Raw genomic sequence first — 17,278 nt, 5'->3', positions numbered from 1 at the left:
AAAGCCGGGACCACAGCCAGTTGCTGGCTTTGCTTGGGCTTAGGGCATGCCCTTAACCTTACCTTGAAATAGATGGGAAAGCGCCATTAGGCCATTGAGTCGACCCCTTCCCCCATCACAAACAGGAGAGAGTTCCCCCCACAATAGAGCAATCATGGTATCCGAGGCTTAAGGTGATGCCATGTTCAGTCTTAGCCAGAAGGTGGAGAAGAGGTGATGGGCGTTAGCTTCTCTAAAACAAAACCGTGCAGAGGAGCAGGCTCAGGTTGCATCTCACATGCATCAAGATCCCTGAAAGCTCCAGAGGAAGTGGGGACCAAGTCAGATAGCCCTGCACTCTGGGAGTACGGATTCCTGGGTTCTTTCCCCATCTCTGACACTGACTCGCTGTGTGACCTTGGGTAAATCACTTCACTTTTCTGTGCCCCTCTTTCAAATGGGGATAATGTTACTTTGTGAAGCTCCCCTGGAAAGCACTATAAAGGATAAGTACGAAGCATTACAATGCTAGGTGGGGAAAGGTTTCCCATATAAGCTAATAAACCTCCACATGTGCTCTACTTTGATAGTGACAAATATCCATTATTGCTAGAAGCCTGAATTTCAGGGATCAGTTTGTGACACTTGGAGAGGAGCATTGGCCCCTGGAGCCAGAAGTGTGCCTGTGCTCTGTATACTGTGTGTGTTGAGGATGATACAGTCCCAGAGTGATGGGATATATAAATCCTACTTTACTTTAAGATTAAACTCGCCAGCAGCTTGGGTTACATAACGAAGGCTGAGTTTCTCACTGTGGTTTGCACACCTATTTATACACAGGTGTGAGTGCGTGGGTGGCTGCCTCTCTCGATCCCCTTCTGTGTCTCTCCTCTCCTCTGTCGCTCTTCATTTGTTCATTTCATCTGAAGGTTTGACAGCTATTCAGGGCGAGAGGAAAAAATAATCCCTGGTTTCCAATGGTAGTTTGAGACTCTCACTCTGTCCTGCTGGGCTGCTTTTTGGATCTTTTACAGTTCAGCTGTAATACTGCGTGTGACAGTCAGAGAGCTGTGGCTGGAGGGTTGGTCTCTGTACTCCAGCCTTTTTGCCTTTCCCAGCAGGAGGTACCATGGTAGGTTCCCCCTTGGGGTTTGGGAAGATGTTGACAATGGGCATTAATAATAATCTTGTCAATGAAGAATTAAACAAAGAAAAGTTCCTAATGAGCCAAGGAAGCACCAAGCCTGAGCCGGGGAGCTGACAGCTTGCAGCATCCTCGGTTGGAATGTCCTGTGGGGGAGGGGATGCTCAGAAAAGCGGGGAGCGAGCTGAATCCAACCTGTGCCTTTTATTTTTAGGACCTGGCTCTGCGTGAGCTGCTCTGGCAGATGTGGAACTGCAGGATTAATGGAGACATGATGAAAGGTACCGGCTCCTGTCTCTGTGTGTGTGTGTGTGTCTCTCTCTCTCTCTCTTTCTCTCTGTGGTAGATGGGACCTCTCATTATGGGCGGCTGCGTGGAAATAGATGCATTGCTCATGAAGGGGTTGCTGTGCTCCCGGCTGCCCAGCTCTCTGGTGGGGGTGGGGGTTCTTTGTATATTTCTCTGCTTGTTTTCCCTGTGTGTGATGCTTGTCTCTGGCTGTGTTTTGCAGCTTAGCCAGCCCCCTGACAGGCAGGACAGATGCTGCCTCATCCCTGATGATCCGCAATGGAAGTGCCCAGTACCAAAGATTTCCAATGGAAAACCCTCGCTCCCCTCCCCAGCGGCAGGGTCTACTGCTCGCTGGTGGAGGCAGGCGGCCAGGTCTTTGCCATTGGAGGCTGCGACGACAACGGAGTCCCCATGAACTGCTTCGAGGTTTACTCCCCCGAAGCCAACCAGTGGAACTCTCTCCCTCCCATGCCCACGGCCCGGGCCGGAGTAGCCGTGGCCACCCTGGGCAAGCGGATCATGGTGATAGGAGGGGTCGGGATGAACCAGACACCCTTGAAGATAGTGGAGATGTACAACATAGATGATGGCAAGTGGAAGAAGAGGAACTCCTTGAGGGAAGCCTCGATGGGCATCTCCGTGACGGTGAAAGGCAAGGAGAATTTGTTTCCTAGGCAGCGTGTGGGGAGTGGCACTACAGAGAGAAAGGGTGGAGGGTAGGGTGTGAGTTCAACTTATGCATCTAGCCAAACAGCTTTCAGAGACTCTTGGGGCGGTGGGGGGCTTTGAACAGGGGCAAGGAAGCAATCCCCCTTCCCAAACCCTGCACTGAGAACTCGAGATGAGCCTTATCTCAGGTTGGAGAAGTTGGGTTAGCTAGACCCGTCGTCCTTGCAATGTCCAAACGAGGCAGGACTGGACCAGAACCACTGTAAAGAGGACTTTTCACTGAGGCTGCTGAAACCAGACAGACCCTGTGGTTCCCTCTGGCTCTTCAGCTCTGCCTGTGGACGGTGAGCACTCTTATGGCCGTGATTATAGACAGGCAAAGCTGCATTGCTGGAATCCAAACTTTCCCAATGTTGGGTGACTTTTGGATCCCAGGTTTTGGCTTGGGCCCAGCTCTAGTTCTGCAGGATTTCTGTAACTCAGAGTTGCCAATAGGGGTGTTAGAGATGTAGGGCCCAATTCTGCTCTCAGTTACACAAGTTTCAATCCCGGATTGAATGGAGAGCAGAATTTGGTCCTTGGAATGGTCCCATTCACGTGCATTTCCAAGGCCTTATGGCCTGATTGTCAGAGATGCTGGCAGGGCCGGTGCTACTATTAAGGCGAACTAGGCGGTTGCCTAGGGCGCCAAGATTTGGGGGCGCCAAAAAGCGGTGCCCCCAATTTTTTTTACAGCGTTCCTCCCCGAGTGCGCGGTTGCCGCTCCACTTCTCCCACCTCCCAGGCTTGCAGCGCCAATCAGCTGTTTGGCACCACAAGCCTGGGAGGAGAATTAGAGCGGGGGCAGCCTGCTCGGGGAGGAGGCGGAGCAGAGGTGAGCTGGGGTGGGGAGCTGCCGCACGGCTCCCCGGGGGGGAGGGGAGGGGGAGCTGCCACGTGGGGGGGCACCTCAGGGTGGGGGGGGGAGCTGCTGCAGGGCTGGGGGGGGGGGGGCGCAAGGTGGAAGTTTCGCCTAGGGCGCAAAACTTCCTTGCACTGGCCCTGGATGCTGGAAACCTAAAGTTCCCGTTCATGTCAGTAGGAGTGATGAGCACTTAGCACCTCTGCAAACCAAGCTACAAGGATCATAAAATGGGTCAGAATCTGTGAGCAGAGACAATTAGTGACTTTCCCTGAAGGGCTACAAATAGGAACAAAGAGCTCTTGGTTGGCATTTATTTCCAAGGGCTTTACAGCTGAGATGGTAGGCTCCTTATCTCTCTCCCATTTGGGCCATAAGATGGGTGGGATCCACCACTTTATCTGGTTTGGCACTTGTACCACTGACCTCTGGAGAAACAGACAATGGAGCTGCCGATTCTACCGTAGCCATAATGAGTTACTAAGTAGACAGGTGAAATCATTCTGCCTCCTTGTGACCTGATTTGAAATGGGAAAAGCCTTGAGCTTTCCCAGGCCCACCCCAGCTCAACAGCCTTTCAGAATTCTTCCAGGGACAGGGCTGCAGCTGACCTGGGGCGCCTCGGGGTAGGGCGTGTTCAGGGCTTCTCCAGGTGGGAAGGCTTGTGGCCCCGGCTGAGGGAGGGGTGCAGGGGGCCTATTGATTGATTTGCCCTGGGGCCCGGAATTGCTGATGGTGGGTCTGCCGCTGGCAACACACTCACCCCGCACCACACTGCATGGGCTTCTAGGGCCCCTCTCCACCGGCCCCCTGCGGCGCTGTGTGTGTGCTGCCCAGCGCCGGGGGTGGTGGAGGATGCGCCCCATCACCTAGTGGCCTGATGGGTGAAGGGTCAGGGCCCAGGTGGGAGAGCTGCCGTCACGTGTGCCTCCTCCCTCCGCAGACTGCAGCAGCCGCCTCAGCCCGCCCTGCTCCCTTATAGCCGGAACGGTGGAGCGGCGCTGGTGGGCGCAGCGTGAAAGGAGCCGGCCACCGGCCAACGAGAGAGCGCAGCACGGGGAGTGGCAGGCAGCCGCTGCGCAGGGACGCTCCAGGGGTGGCGGACGGGGCTGGCGGAAAGGTGGAGCTGAACCTCCATGCTCTGAATATTGGTGGACCCCGGCCACCACAGGCCCATATGACCCGCCGCCTATGCCCGAGGCCCCATTGTGAACCCCCTGAACCTCACGGCCTGTTTAGGGAGAGTGTCAGTAGGTGCATTTTCCAAAAGTCAATGCCCTCATCTCCCTTGGAGAGAGGGTGACAATTTGCCCCTGAAAAGGGCCAGGTTGTGATACCCCTATGGGGCTATTCACGGAATAGGGGGATTCTGCAGCATCGGTAGGGATAGAACTGCCGGATCCCAAAATTTGCACCTGTGCAAATGAACCAAATGCACAAGTGTGAATGAGAGCACTGATGCTTCCCATTGCCCAATTCCCCCTGCTTCCGGTACTGTCATTAGAGACACAAGGGCTCTGATTTGCACCACTGCCTGAACTGAGTGCAAAATGCAGGTACAAATTCTGTGGTGCAAGAAAAGGAGGTGTCTTTTGGTGAGCTCCAAACACTCCTCTTTCCTCTGCCTTTCATAATACTGTGGCATTAAATGGACATACAGAAAATCCTTGTATCAGGGCTCTGGCTTGCCTATCTAGGCGTCTTGTTTATAATTTTTAAGCAGAGGCTTGGAATATTGATTTCCTTTGGAATGTGCTGCCATGCGATAAAAAGCCCCAGGCTGGGAGCTGTGTTCTCATGCAATGAGCCCGAAGGTCATTTAGCTTCCTGAGGTGCTCTAGGCAGAAGAGGCGTTCATGATCCAGTCGCCAGGCAGCTTCTTTGGAAGTAGTTGGTTGGTTGGTTGGTTTGTTTGTTTGTTTTTAGGTGGATTAAAAAGGATACTGTCAAGGCATTTAAAAAACAACAACAACAACAATGTTTACCATCATTGAGCCAGTTTCATCCCTGATGTAAGTCTGTTGGCTTAAACAAAGACACACCAGGGATCAGCTTGGCCAGAAAAGCCTGGAACATAAATCCTTCCCACAATATTTTGTCTTCCTTGAGCAGACTGGTTTGTTAGTGTAAGGTTGTTCAGAAGTGCTCGGGGGGAGGGCACCTACGCTGGTGTGGTGTTATAGGGTTGCTTGGGATTGCTGAGGGCTTCCTATACTGGTTTATTACTGTAGGGATGCTCAGTAGTGCTCTGCTCTGCATACGCTGGGGGATTATTATAGGGATGCTCTTGTGGACCAGGTTGCTGCCATTGGGTTCTTGGATTTCATTTCTGGAAATAAAGCCTGGAAGGTTTGTATAGGAGAAATCCCCCCCCACACACACACCTCCGTGTTTGTATGTAAAGGATTCCATCAGTGAGGACTGGATTTGTTGTTACCCAGAGACAGATGTGGGTGACGGGGAGTCAGCTATGAACAAATTGGTTCTGTGCCTTGTGTGTGTGTCCTGGCTCTGACACCATGGCTTGGGTCACAGAACTAACCATCCTTCGCCTGCTTTGAGGCAGTTCAGATGCCCTTCCTAAGTATGGGCTGGAGAGCGCTGTGTTGACTCTTCTGTAATTTGAGTGCACCATCTGTTTCTATGACCTCATCTCCTCTTCCAGGGAGCGATAGCCAGGTACTTGTATCCCAGCCAGAGTGAAACAACACAGCCTGCTCCTCCACAGCACCTTTCGCACCCTGCCCCCTCAGGGGCTAAACCGCCCCAAAGGTAAACAATCCCCCCACCTTAACCCCTGTGACGCAGGCCAGGACAGTGAGGCATCAGCTGGGTACAGGGAACACCCAGACTGAATAGCAGGAGGGGCAATGGCTGAGCTCCACATGGGAACCCCGAGGCTGGAATAGCAGGGGGTGCTGCAAGTCAAGACATAGGGCAGCAGCAGGGCGGTGTGAGAGCTCAGGCATGTATCTGGCACCAGCCAAGGATCTTAGTCCTCACTGTCATGAGCCCCATTTCCCCTCACAGAAGGGAGGTCTAGGCATGCTTAATTCTGTTTCCGTGCGGAGGGCTGAACTAGATGATCTCTCGAGATCCCTCCCATGCAGCACTACTGTAGGGATCTGCATTTCTATATCGAAAGCAGAGAGCCCCTGTGTTACCAGGCTTTTCCCTCCCCCCACGACCCTGTGGCATTATTTCCCTATTCCCCAGTCATTTATTTGCAGCTCTTTTCCAAGAGCTTATCGGTATCTGGTGGGCACAGGCCTACACCCTTCTACATTAATGCCAGGGCTGATACAGTAATGCACCTCTGCACTATGGACATTGGGGGAGCTGGGAGAGCAACACTTTCTCCCTGACTGGCTTCTTAAACATGCTTCCGCTGTGCCACCAGTTCTCACCCCTACCATGTGTGCTTTATTGGGCCTGTAGGGGTCTGGCCACACTGCAGCTGGCCGCGAGCTTCCCAGCCCAGGCAGGTAGACTTGTGCTAGCGTGCTAAAAATAGCAATGTGGCTGTTCTGGCTCTGGCGCAAGCTCAGGGTCTTGAGCCCACCTGACCCCCTAGGGAGCCCAAGCTCCAGCCCGAGCAGAACCGCCCACGTGGTTATTTTTCGCAGGCTAGCGCGAGCCCCGCTAGCGGGAGTTCGCCTGGGCTGGGGGGCTCGCTCCCAGCTGCAGTGTAGACATCACCGAAGACTCTGAGATTCAGGCTTGTGAGTTGCTCGGACCAGGGCCGATCGACACAGGATCGGCTCCGTGAAACGCAGATGCCCCTGTCTGCAGTCACTGTTTGGTGGCCCAGAATAAACCAGACAGGATGGCAAAAGCAGATTGGGTGAGAGAATCAAACAAACCCCACCCCTTGGGTGAAGCTGCTTTTCCAGTTCAGAGCACAAAGGTGCTTTATTTGCTGTAGTACTTAAATATCTGTCTAGGTGCACTGGGAGGGGGATAAAGAAGGTGGATTCATATTCCTTCCATTGTTACGAAGGGGAAGAGAGCCTCTTTGGCAACTGCTTCTGGTTTGTTAACCCTTTCCCTGCCCAGGACAAGTGCCATGGTGCACTGGAATGGGCCTGACAGTAGAATACCTCCTGGTCTGAGTTATTGCAAAGATTTACATGGCACAGTGGGCACCGCATGAAAACTGAGAGGGTGGCTCCCAAATATCCTTCGTGTCAAGGGACAGTGCTCGCTCTAGGCCCAAAGTTAGCTGTGCTCTGGGCAAATACGCCCTCTCACTTGTAGGGATGTAAATCTATCTCAGAACAGATCAGTGGCTCTTAGGTTCTCGAGAGTGCTGTTTACACGGAAGGAAGAGCGGCACTGCGGGGTAGTGGAGAGGGCACTGAACTGGGGCTCAAAAGAATCTCCATTACCTCTTAGCAGTACAAGGGCTATGACCTAGAGTTCAGCAGTTCTGATTCCATCCAGTAGAGGCCAGTGCAGCGTGCCCAGGCATGCACCAACGCACACCGGCATGTTCACATGCATGCAGTGCATGCATTTTTGCACCCTGGAGATTGCCCTGAGGGCAAGTGTCTTTTTCATTGTCCCAGGAAATAATTAGGATCTGGATGCATTCCTGAGCCCTTGTGGCCTCTGCTTCTCTGCCCTCTGCAGACTACAGAGTCTACGCGGCTGGCGGGATGGGACTGGACCTGCGGCCTCACAACTACATGCAGCACTACGACATGCTCAAGGACATCTGGGTGTCACTCGCGACCATGCCCACGCCCAGGTACGCTGCCACCTCCTTCCTGCGGGGCACCAAGATCTACGTGCTCGGTAAGGATGGGCCTTGGCTGCCTCCTTCCTTGTTCTTCTGTAGGGATCTGCTGGACAATAGCTCCTCCAATCCGTGTGCTCCTGTGAATGCTGAGGGTGAGAGAATTCCTAGAACAGACCCAGACTGACCTAAAACCTCATAGGAGGTTCTGGAAGCTGCTTCCAACCACCCCCAAATGGTGATTTTAATGCATCCCATGGGTTTAGCCACCATTAGAAATACCAGGCCTGCTCTTGCATCTGCTGAAGTCAGTGGGAATTTGGCCATTGGCATCAGCAGGCTCAGGGTTGGGTCTGTTATGAGCGAGATAAGTTGCCCACTCAAGTTGCAGACCAGAGATACCTGCACAAGCGCCTGGCCTTTAATAACCATAAAAATGCTCTGTGTCTATACAGAGACAGTTTACGTCTTCAAAGCACTGTACAGACATAAGGGTCTGATCCTGAATGACACAACCCCACTGATGTCAGGATGTCCTAGTCCCTTTGGGGGAGTAGGTATCATTATCCTCCTCTTATAGATGGGGAAACTGAGGCAGAGGTACAGCACTACTTGCTTAAGGTCACACAGCAAGTCAGTGGCAAAGCTTGGATCAAAACCAAGGAGCCGTGACTACACTCAAATCCCCAGGCAATGTTGCCTCTCTTAAGGTTGCTACAGAAAAGAACCTTTGATGCATTTGAAGTTCACCCACAGCGTGCAAGGCCCTACAGCAAGCGCACATTTCCAGTCTTCAAAGACATGCCGAGCACCTGAACGGGAAATAGATGTATTCATTTGCATTTGATTTATAAAAAGAATAATATGGCATCTTTTGCCATTAAGTACTAGCTGCCTAGGCCATTCTGGTCTGTCATTTTGAGTTCTTGGCCATGCTATGGGCGGCACCAGTGCTGAACCCAATCTGAATTGCAAAAGCTCCTGAGCTGGCAGTACCCATCTTGCTGTGAACTAGTCTTGATTACACTGGCACATATTTAAATACCTTTCAGTGCTAGCTATCCAGTGTTGTTCTACGTGCGGAACATGAAGTGCATGGTGCATAAAAAGGACATGTTTTCATTGCATGAAATAGAAGCTGGGAAAAGTCTAGTTCTATTTAGTTTCAGGTTCAGGCTGTTGAATTCAAATGAATATTTTAATAATTCTTTTTAAAAAATGTCCTTCACAGTGTTACTAATGGCACTTCTAGACTGTTATAAAGGAGAGAATTTAAAGCATGAACCAGTGTTCTCAACTCTAGTAATCTTATTATAAGTCTTGGGATATTTGGTGTTTTTTCTTAAAGCCCCAGCTCCTGGAGTCATGTGATTATTTGAGGCTCTGAGCTTTTATTTTTGTTTTTAAAAAAACAAAATCAAACTACCTTTCCAGAACACATGATTGCAGAGAAGCATTTGTAAACATAAATCCTAAAGACTAAGGAGGCAAATAAGAAGACCACAACATTTATTATTATTTTTTAAAAATCTCACTTTGTCACATTCTCAGGGTTTTTGATGGCCCGACTCGTGATTTCAAAAGGGTTGCAGTTGGCAGTGCTGAACCACCATCAGTTACACATTCCTACTGTTTGTTTCCTTTTTTGCACTTCACTCTCCTTAGGTTGCATTTACATTTGAACTGGGAGGTGTGATTCCCAGCTTGCATAGACATGCCTGCGCTAGTATAGCCGGGGTAGCATGGATGGCGGCTGGGGCTACTGCCCAAGTACATACCCGGGGGTCCGAGTGGGTACATGCTCGGGCACCTAGCCCAAACCACCACCTGTGCTACCCTGGCGACACCGCTATTTTTAGCATGCCAGCTTGAACACACCTACACAAGCTGGGAATCACACCTCCCAGCTCCCATGTAGACGTAGCCTTAAGTCAATCATTTCCACTTACTGTCCATAGTCCGTTTAATTTTCAGGTCCTTTTGCACTAGCTCAGTGCTGTGGCATTTGGGTTCTCGCCCCTACAAGGGAATGCTAAATTCAGAGTCCGTCAAGAAGGAGGGGCACAGAAGATCACCCCAACGTTCCACGTAGTCCAGTGTTCTGTTTCCGGCAGCAACAAGCACCACAATATTAACCGTTATGATGATTTTGAATGGAAGTTGGGAACCAACTTCCTTAGCAGTTAGGTAGCTGGTGTGCTTGAGAACACTGTCGATCAGCTGAGAGTATTGTGCCACTGTTTCCTACTGCTCCCCCATCTCTGTCGGCATCCACCCGTTGTCTCTTGTCTTATACTTGGACTGTAAGCTCCTTGGGGCAGGGACCATTTCTCTGGTCTGTGTTTGTATCTAGCACAACAGGATCTTTCTCCGTGCCTGGGGTTCCTAGGTGCTCCCACAATGCAAATCATTAATAATCATTATTAGGCTGTTCTGAAAATCCCAGCCACTGGCTTTTGTACAGCCCTATCCCACCGCTAACCTCCTGAAAGCCTCAGATGTTATCTTCCCACTTCCTGTCGTTGACTCTTTTCCCCCTAGGGCTGACCTTCCTCTGCACCCCCCAGCTTCGTGGCAGTGACGTTTCCATGCGCTGTCGTCCTAGAGCAGCTGGGCTCTGTGATGGCTGTGCGGCAAGGAGCGCCACACACATCAAATCACATTTTTAACCTTGTTCAGGGAACTGAGTGATTCGTTTATTGATTTTTAAAGGTTGCCTAGTGAGAATAAGTGCTGGTGAAATGTGCTGTACTGACAGCTCTGGAGGCTGATGGTCTCTGTTTAGCTACAGGGCTGGCACGGACAAGCTTCCCCCATTCACTGCCCTGCCCTGTGCCTCATCCCTGACCGGAGGGGATCCCCCCCCCCAGGGGCAAAAGGAGAGTTTAATCTCTATGGCCCAGTCAACCCCTGCCAACAGCTGAGACAGTGGCTTTGGATAGATGGTCAACTCCATTGGTAACTGGGCTTATTACCATTATTATTAATTTGTATTGCTGTAGCAACCAAAGGTCCCTCTTAGGATCAGGGGTCCATTGTGCTAGGTGCTGTACACGCACCTAGGAAGAGACAGTCCCTGCCCCCAAAGAGCTTCCAGTTAGAGAAAATGGTCAGAAAATGGGATTTCTTTCCTTTTCCACTCTATACGCTGGCCTCCATGGTCAGATCACATCTCCCATGATGCACCACAGTTTCCCCTCTGTTAGAGGAGTCCCTGGCTGTGGTGCATCATAGGAGATGTAGTCCAACCAGGGAGCTTAGCCTATAGAGGAGAATGGGAGCATGAGGCACCTGAACTACAGCTCCCATGAGGCACTGCAGCAACATTTCAGATTACAAATGTTTTGGGGTTTGGGTGTTTGGTTTTTCGATGAAAAAAATCAAAATTTTCCACAGAAAGCTGACACTTTTCCTGATGTTTTTCATTTAGTTGAAAACCCAATTTTCCATTGAAAAACCGTTTGGATGGAAAGTTTCTGACCAGCCTTGCTTACAATCTAATTTAAGACTAAGGCCTGGTCCACACTAACCCCCCACTTCGAACTAAGATACGCAACTTCAGCTATGTGAATAACGTAGCTGAAGTCGAAGTACCTTAGTTCGAACTTACCGCGGGTCCAGACGCGGCAGGCAGGCTCCCCCGTCGACTCCGCGTACTCCTCTCGCGGAGCAGGAGTACCGGCGTCGACGGCGAGCACTTCCGGGATCGATCCAGGATCGATTTATCGCGTCTAGACAAGACGCGATAAATCGATCCCAGAAGATCGATTGCTTACCGCCGGACCCGGAGGTAAGTATAGATGTACCCTTAGACACATCCAGTGAGTGTGGCAGATGAAAGCAGAGGAGGGAGGATAAGGGAAATAATAATAAGGTGGTTACCTAAGTTCCGTCGTATGGTTCTGTATTGTCTGAAACCTGCCACACTCATTTCAACTGCCAGGTAAGTTACTCCCAGTTAGTCTGTGCTTCTCCCAGATCCTGGAGGCAGCTAACTGACAAACTGACCCTGCCCTGGGATGCTTCTGTCCCCATGTCTGTCCCAGGTGGGAGGCAGTCCAAATACGCCATCAATGCCTTCGAGGTCTTCGACACAGAGACCAGGTCATGGACCAAGTTCCCCAGCATCCCCAGCAAAAGGGCCTTCTCCAGCTTCGTGCCCACGGAGAACAACCTCTTCAGCCTCGGGGGGCTGCGGCAGGGCAGGCTGTACCGGCAGCCCAAGTTCATGAAGACTGTGGATGTGTTTGACATTGAGCAAGGTGGGTGCCCGTCAGGATCAATGCTTGCAGGTGAAGAGTCTGTGTGATATGAAGGGCAATATCTTTTAAGTCAACAAAGGCTTAAAGACACACAGCTAGAGCTATACATAGGTGGGCTGAGAGGGATCTGCAGCTCCCATTGGCTTTGTTGAGGGTTGAGGCACGCTGCCTCCTGCAGGATTGACTGCGGATTGCTCGCACCCAGCTCTGCAGAAGGAATGCCATCAATAGTAAAAAAGCAAACTAGCCACGCAGCCTGCGGGTGGCAAACCCATTGTCCAGGCAGCTGGCTCTAATACCAAACTCTCTCCTGGACACTGCCCTGAGAGACCCTGGCCAGCTGTGACATAGGCTTATACAAGCCAGGGCAATGCCAGGCAAACAGGCTTTATGGAGGTGGAGAGGCCAGCAGTCGTTGGTTTAGTTGTGCTGCACCTGTTTGTACACAGGTAAGATCTGCATGGAGCACATTGAATCTCAGCTGTTCTCCCTTCAGTAAGGAAACCCCAAGCAGGGCCTTGGTTTCCCCTGGCTTGCTGGTGTGTCTGGGCTAGTGTGAAATGCAAGAGTTTTGCTTGGCAAGGGAGAGGATGTTCATGCCAACTTTCTGGAGATGGGCACAGGCTGTAAAATCTGAATCCAGATTTTCCAGCAGCCCACAGTTTGGATCCAAGGTTCAGTTCTGCCTGTTGTAAAGGTAGGACAAGGGCCTTTTGCAAAATCAGTATCCTCTTCTGAGCTCAGATTTCAAACACCCAGTGCTTGGCTGGGATTTTGGCTCAGGTCCATCTCTAACTTCACCCCGTGGGTGTTTGGGAGCCATCCTTCATGGTAGTTGTTTCTTCCTGGGTAGTTGTGAGGGATGGTGCAGGGGGTTCACTGCATGGCACCTTCTAGCTGCTGACTGCAGCCTTAACAAGAGTCCAAAACAGCAACTCCATCCCGGGCCAGACCAGGGCTGGAAGGGCATCGTGGGTCCTGAGGAGCTAGTGTGGCACAGCTGCTATTGTAGGGTAAGGGTGCCACCTGGTGCAGCTGCAGAGACTAGAGGTCGTCACCCCGTGTGAATTTAGTACCCCTCCCAGTGACTTTTGACTCTGTGTCTGGGGTTCAAACAGAACCAAAGATTCTGAGCAAAACTCCCCGACAAACCACTGAGTTTCACCAGGAGTGTGGTGAACCGCTGAGTTTAGCACGGTTCGTCTGTCTGTCCTTTCTCTCCTCAGGTGGCTGGATGAAGATGGAACGCTCCTCCTTCCTAAAGAAAAGGCGAGCGGACTTTGTCGCTGGCTACTTGAAAGGAAGGGTCATCGTGGCCGGGGGGCTAGGTGAGGAACAACTGGAGGTGAAGGGTAACCTTTCCAAAAGCACTGAAGTGACTTAGGAGCCTAAGCCCCATTTTCAAAAGTAACTTAAGCACCTCAGAGCCCAAATCCCATTAACTTTCAGTGAGCCTTAGGGAGATTTTCAAAGGCAGGTTGACTTTCAATGGGAGTTAGGTGTCTAACTGCCACGCGAAGCTATGAAAATCTCCCCATTAGTCTCCTGTGTCATTCAGGCACTTTGGGAAATCTCACCTGAATTGGGCAAGACTTTCACAGGTCCCTATTGATTTTGGGTGGCTGCATTTTTGGCTGCCCAGCACAGGACCCTGGAAGGGGCCTGATTTTTCTGTTGAGTACCTGCCTTCTGAAAATGAAGCCTCTTTTGGGTATCTTAAGTTGGGCACCCAAAAATGGAGCCATCCGAAATCAATAGTCACTTATGAAAATCAAGGCTGAAATCTTCTGTCTCATGCGATACTTGTGAGGTACAAATCTCTTTTCCATCCCTCCCTCGAGTTCTGGGTAACGCATTACCTGCGAGCTTCCACTCCCATTCGGAGATGCCTGTGCAAGAGTTCACGCCCTGCCCCACAAATTCATATTGTCGCTGCTGGGTGTTTGGGAGCCATCCTTCATGGTAGTTGTTTCTTCCTGGGTAGTTGTGAGGGATGGTGCAGGGGGTTCACTGCATGGCACCTTCTAGCTGCTGACTGCAGCCTTAACAAGAGTCCAAAACAGCAACTCCATCCCGGGCCGGACCAGGGCTGGAAGGGCATCGTGGGTCCTGAGGAGCTAGTGTGGCACAGCTGCTATTGTAGAGTAAGGGTGCCCGCCTGGTGCAGCTGCAGAGACTAGAGGTCGTCACCCATTTTGGACAGCAGGGGGCAGACCAGTCACTATAAGCTGCAGCTTGCAGCAGGCTCTGGTTTCTGTGTCCTGCAATACTTGAAAAGAAAGACATTATTCAATGCAAGTTCTTGTTGCTTCCCTTCCTGTACCTCAGTTTCCCGCAGTGGGGCTAAGGATACTGGCCTCCCTTGTAAAGTGCTGCTTTGAGATACATGGCTGAAAAGCGCTACATAAGAGCTAGGTGTTATTTTTATTTGTATGATTAACACAAAGAACAGAGTGAGCAAGACTGGAAGCAGGAGCGTGAGCAGGAGCTGGCAGGTATCACCTTGGGTTCTGCATGACCACCCAGAGAAGTCTTTGTTCTATGTAGCATCCTCATGGGAGGTGGGGGGAAGAGATGACAGAATGAGGCCATTTCTGCTTTTGGATCATTGCCCCAAATTTCTTTTCTGCTCAAATCTGATTTCCCCCCCATTATTTTTATATATTTATCCTGTCTCCACAACACTTTTGCTTTTCCTCCCCTCCCTGCCTCCCCTCCTCCCCGCCACCCCACTTTGGCTCTTTCAGGGAACCAGCCAACGGTTCTAGAGTCAGCTGAAGCCTTCCACCCAGGGAAGAACAAATGGGAGAGCCTGCCACCCATGCCGACCCCCCGCTGCACCTGCTCCAGCATTGTGGTGAAGAACTGCCTGCTGGCCGTTGGCGGAGTGAACCAGGGCTTGAGTGATGCAGTGGAGGCACTGTGCGTCTCTGACTCCTAGCCACCCCCTTTCCAATTCCCACCCCCTGGCAGGTCCAGCTCTGAGGTCCTGGGAAAGTGGCAGTGGCAGTGATGCTGTCAGGATCAGCCTCGCGTAGTTTGCACGCTGCTCTCTCCTGCTGCACCTCTAGCTGCCTTCACAGGACATCCCGGGGAAGGTAGGCAGCACCCCACCCTCGTGCGCACACCTCTGAAGCTAACACTGCTCTGAAGCTGTTGGCCAGCAGGGGCTCCTGATCGTCTATTAGCCAGTCTCGGTACCCAGGGGCATCACCCCTTCATCTCCACCTCCATCCAGGACCCCTCAGTCCTATGCCAGCCCCAAATTGCTGAAGAACGCACCAGCCTTGTACCGCAGTGCAGGAGATTGACCAGCCTAGGAGGAGCACTTTGGTTGGGGGGGATCCACTCTGACCACGTGCAAAGGTCCAAGAAGGAGCTTGGCTGAGAAAAGCGCCCCATGGAGCCGGAACATCGTGTCCCCCGCCATTGGGAAAGGACCCTTTAGATCAGGGTATGCCGGGGCTACGTCCTCATACTCTACTATGCTTCTCTAACCATGGCTCAGAGCTGCAGCGCTCACATGAAAACCCTGTGTAGCCAGACACGCTGGTTAAAGAAACCCCACTGACTCCATTGTTTGGGTGGAACCAGCCTTCCTGTTCTGATGTGACATTATGCTTGCCAAGCACCCAGGGTGCAAGACATCCCTCCCGGCGCAGAATCCCTTGGCGAGCTACAGGGGAACTTCCTAATCATATAAGCTAGAATGGATGGTGAGCGCCATCAGCCAGAGAGGAGCCAGTCCAATGTCTGGATTGACAGCAACTTCATTGCCCATTAACTTGTAGATTTTGCCCATGGCTTGTGCCCGGAGCTGAAGCCAAGCGTTGCCAGCACTCCTGGGCGTGCTCTGACAGATGGAGGCATGGAGGGCTAGTATGAGGACTGTTTGAAGCAAATGGATGATTCTGCATTTAGCATAGAACAGGCAGACCTGCCTTCACTCGTTCCGACACAGAGATGGGGCCGAGCTGCAACATTCAGATCTGGTTCCAGGTCGGGATTTTAATGCCCATGATGCTCCGGGGTGTTCAGATCCAGGATTTCACTTTGGTTCACTTCACAGATAAAAGACCATTTGCAAAACCTTGACCCCGAGCTAACTTTGGATTTCCAACACCCCGAGAGTTTAGGGGATGGCTTTGGACCCACCTCTACGTACACGCGTCCCACAGAGAAGCCAGAATGCAACAGTGGTCTCTTCCTTTTCCTTGGTTTTGTTTAAATTTGTATCTGTGGTTTGTGGCCAAATGCTCTTTGATGGATGGGTTGCGATTCTTGCTCATAGCAGCAGCACAATTAAAACCTGTATTCGCTGAGAGATTCTGTAGGTTCCTCCCTGCTACAGAGGGATCAAACTGGGGAGCTGCAAAGCTGGGGCATGGACTAAAGGGAGGGGGAGCCAGCCTGGGAAATTCTTATTGTCGCTAGCAAGCGTACAGACTGACATTGAAGGCCCTGCACTAGGGCAGCCTTCACGCTGCTGCAGCCACCAGCCTCGCTGGCTTATTGTCTACATTCCTTAATAAAGTCATTCGCCTTGGAGGAAACTGGGATTTACCAGTGAACATCCCTCCCCATCCTGTGCAGAACAAGCCAGGGTGTAGCTGCAGGGCGGGGGGTGGGGGGGAGGAAGCTGCCTGGCAGCTTAGCCAGAGCCAATCGCAGGTGTAAACCGCCTAAGACCCTTCCGTGCTTCCTGCCTTTGAAAGAACCCAGTGGTTGTCAACGTTATTTGTGATGGGGCAAGCGCTCCGGTGACAGGCTTGGTCGATGAGAACAAAGCCAGGCTCTCCCTGGGCAGGCAGACATAGCTGCCCATGCTAATCCCCTGGCCACACTGCAGTGGGCAGAGCCATGGGACAAGCCGGCTGCTAGCAGGGAGCGCTTCCCTGATCAGAACAGAGAAGGGGGGTTCGTTTTCTCCTACCAGCTGTGCTGTCACCATGTTCTAAAACAGTCCTTGTGCTTCTCCCGGTGGCTGGCCTGCACGGTTCTCAGAAGGAAATCCCTATCCATGCGGCTCAAGCTAAGTCATGTTTAAACGTGACTCGTACCAGCAAAGAGCAATCACTGGGCCTGTCTGCAATAGGGGAGGTTGAGCACCGTTTTCTCGGCTGGGTGGTTATAGCCGTGGGTATGGAAGGGTGTTTCAGCCTTGCTGCTACCGCTCTGGCCTTCTGCTGTTTGGACTTGTAGCTACTTTGGGATTCTAGGATGAAAGGCCTGCTGGGAGTGCAGAGCGCGGGGCGACTGTTAACATGTTCCGAGTAGCGGTGACTGGAGATGCT

General features: G+C 51.7%; 1 protein-coding gene across 1 annotated transcript; it reads left to right on the top strand.

Annotated features, from left to right (window-relative positions):
- Window positions 1-1,690: 1,690 nt before the first annotated feature.
- KLHDC8A (kelch domain containing 8A) lies at window positions 1,691-14,925 on the top strand. Its single transcript, XM_065404168.1, has 5 exons — window positions 1,691-2,066; window positions 7,617-7,781; window positions 11,769-11,984; window positions 13,211-13,312; window positions 14,732-14,925. The coding sequence occupies exons 1-5, from the start codon at window positions 1,691-1,693 to the stop codon at window positions 14,923-14,925; spliced, it is 1,053 nt and encodes a 350-aa protein (XP_065260240.1).
- Window positions 14,926-17,278: the final 2,353 nt, after the last annotated feature.

Source organism: Emys orbicularis, chromosome 4 (genome assembly GCF_028017835.1).
Source record: "Emys orbicularis isolate rEmyOrb1 chromosome 4, rEmyOrb1.hap1, whole genome shotgun sequence".
Taxonomy (NCBI): Eukaryota; Metazoa; Chordata; order Testudines; family Emydidae; genus Emys; species Emys orbicularis.
This window is presented reverse-complemented; position numbering and strand designations above follow the sequence as displayed.

What these genes read in the sequence shown, in the direction of transcription:
- KLHDC8A (XM_065404168.1), top strand. Translation starts at nt 1,691, where the DNA reads ATGGAAGTGCCCAGTACCAAAGATTTCCAATGGAAAACCCTCGCTCCC. An exon ending in CATCTCCGTGACGGTGAAAG is followed by an intron (nt 2,067 to 7,616) that starts GCAAGGAGAATT and finishes TGCCCTCTGCAG; the next exon opens with ACTACAGAGTCTACGCGGCT. An exon ending in TGTGTTTGACATTGAGCAAG is followed by an intron (nt 11,985 to 13,210) that starts GTGGGTGCCCGT and finishes TTCTCTCCTCAG; the next exon opens with GTGGCTGGATGAAGATGGAA.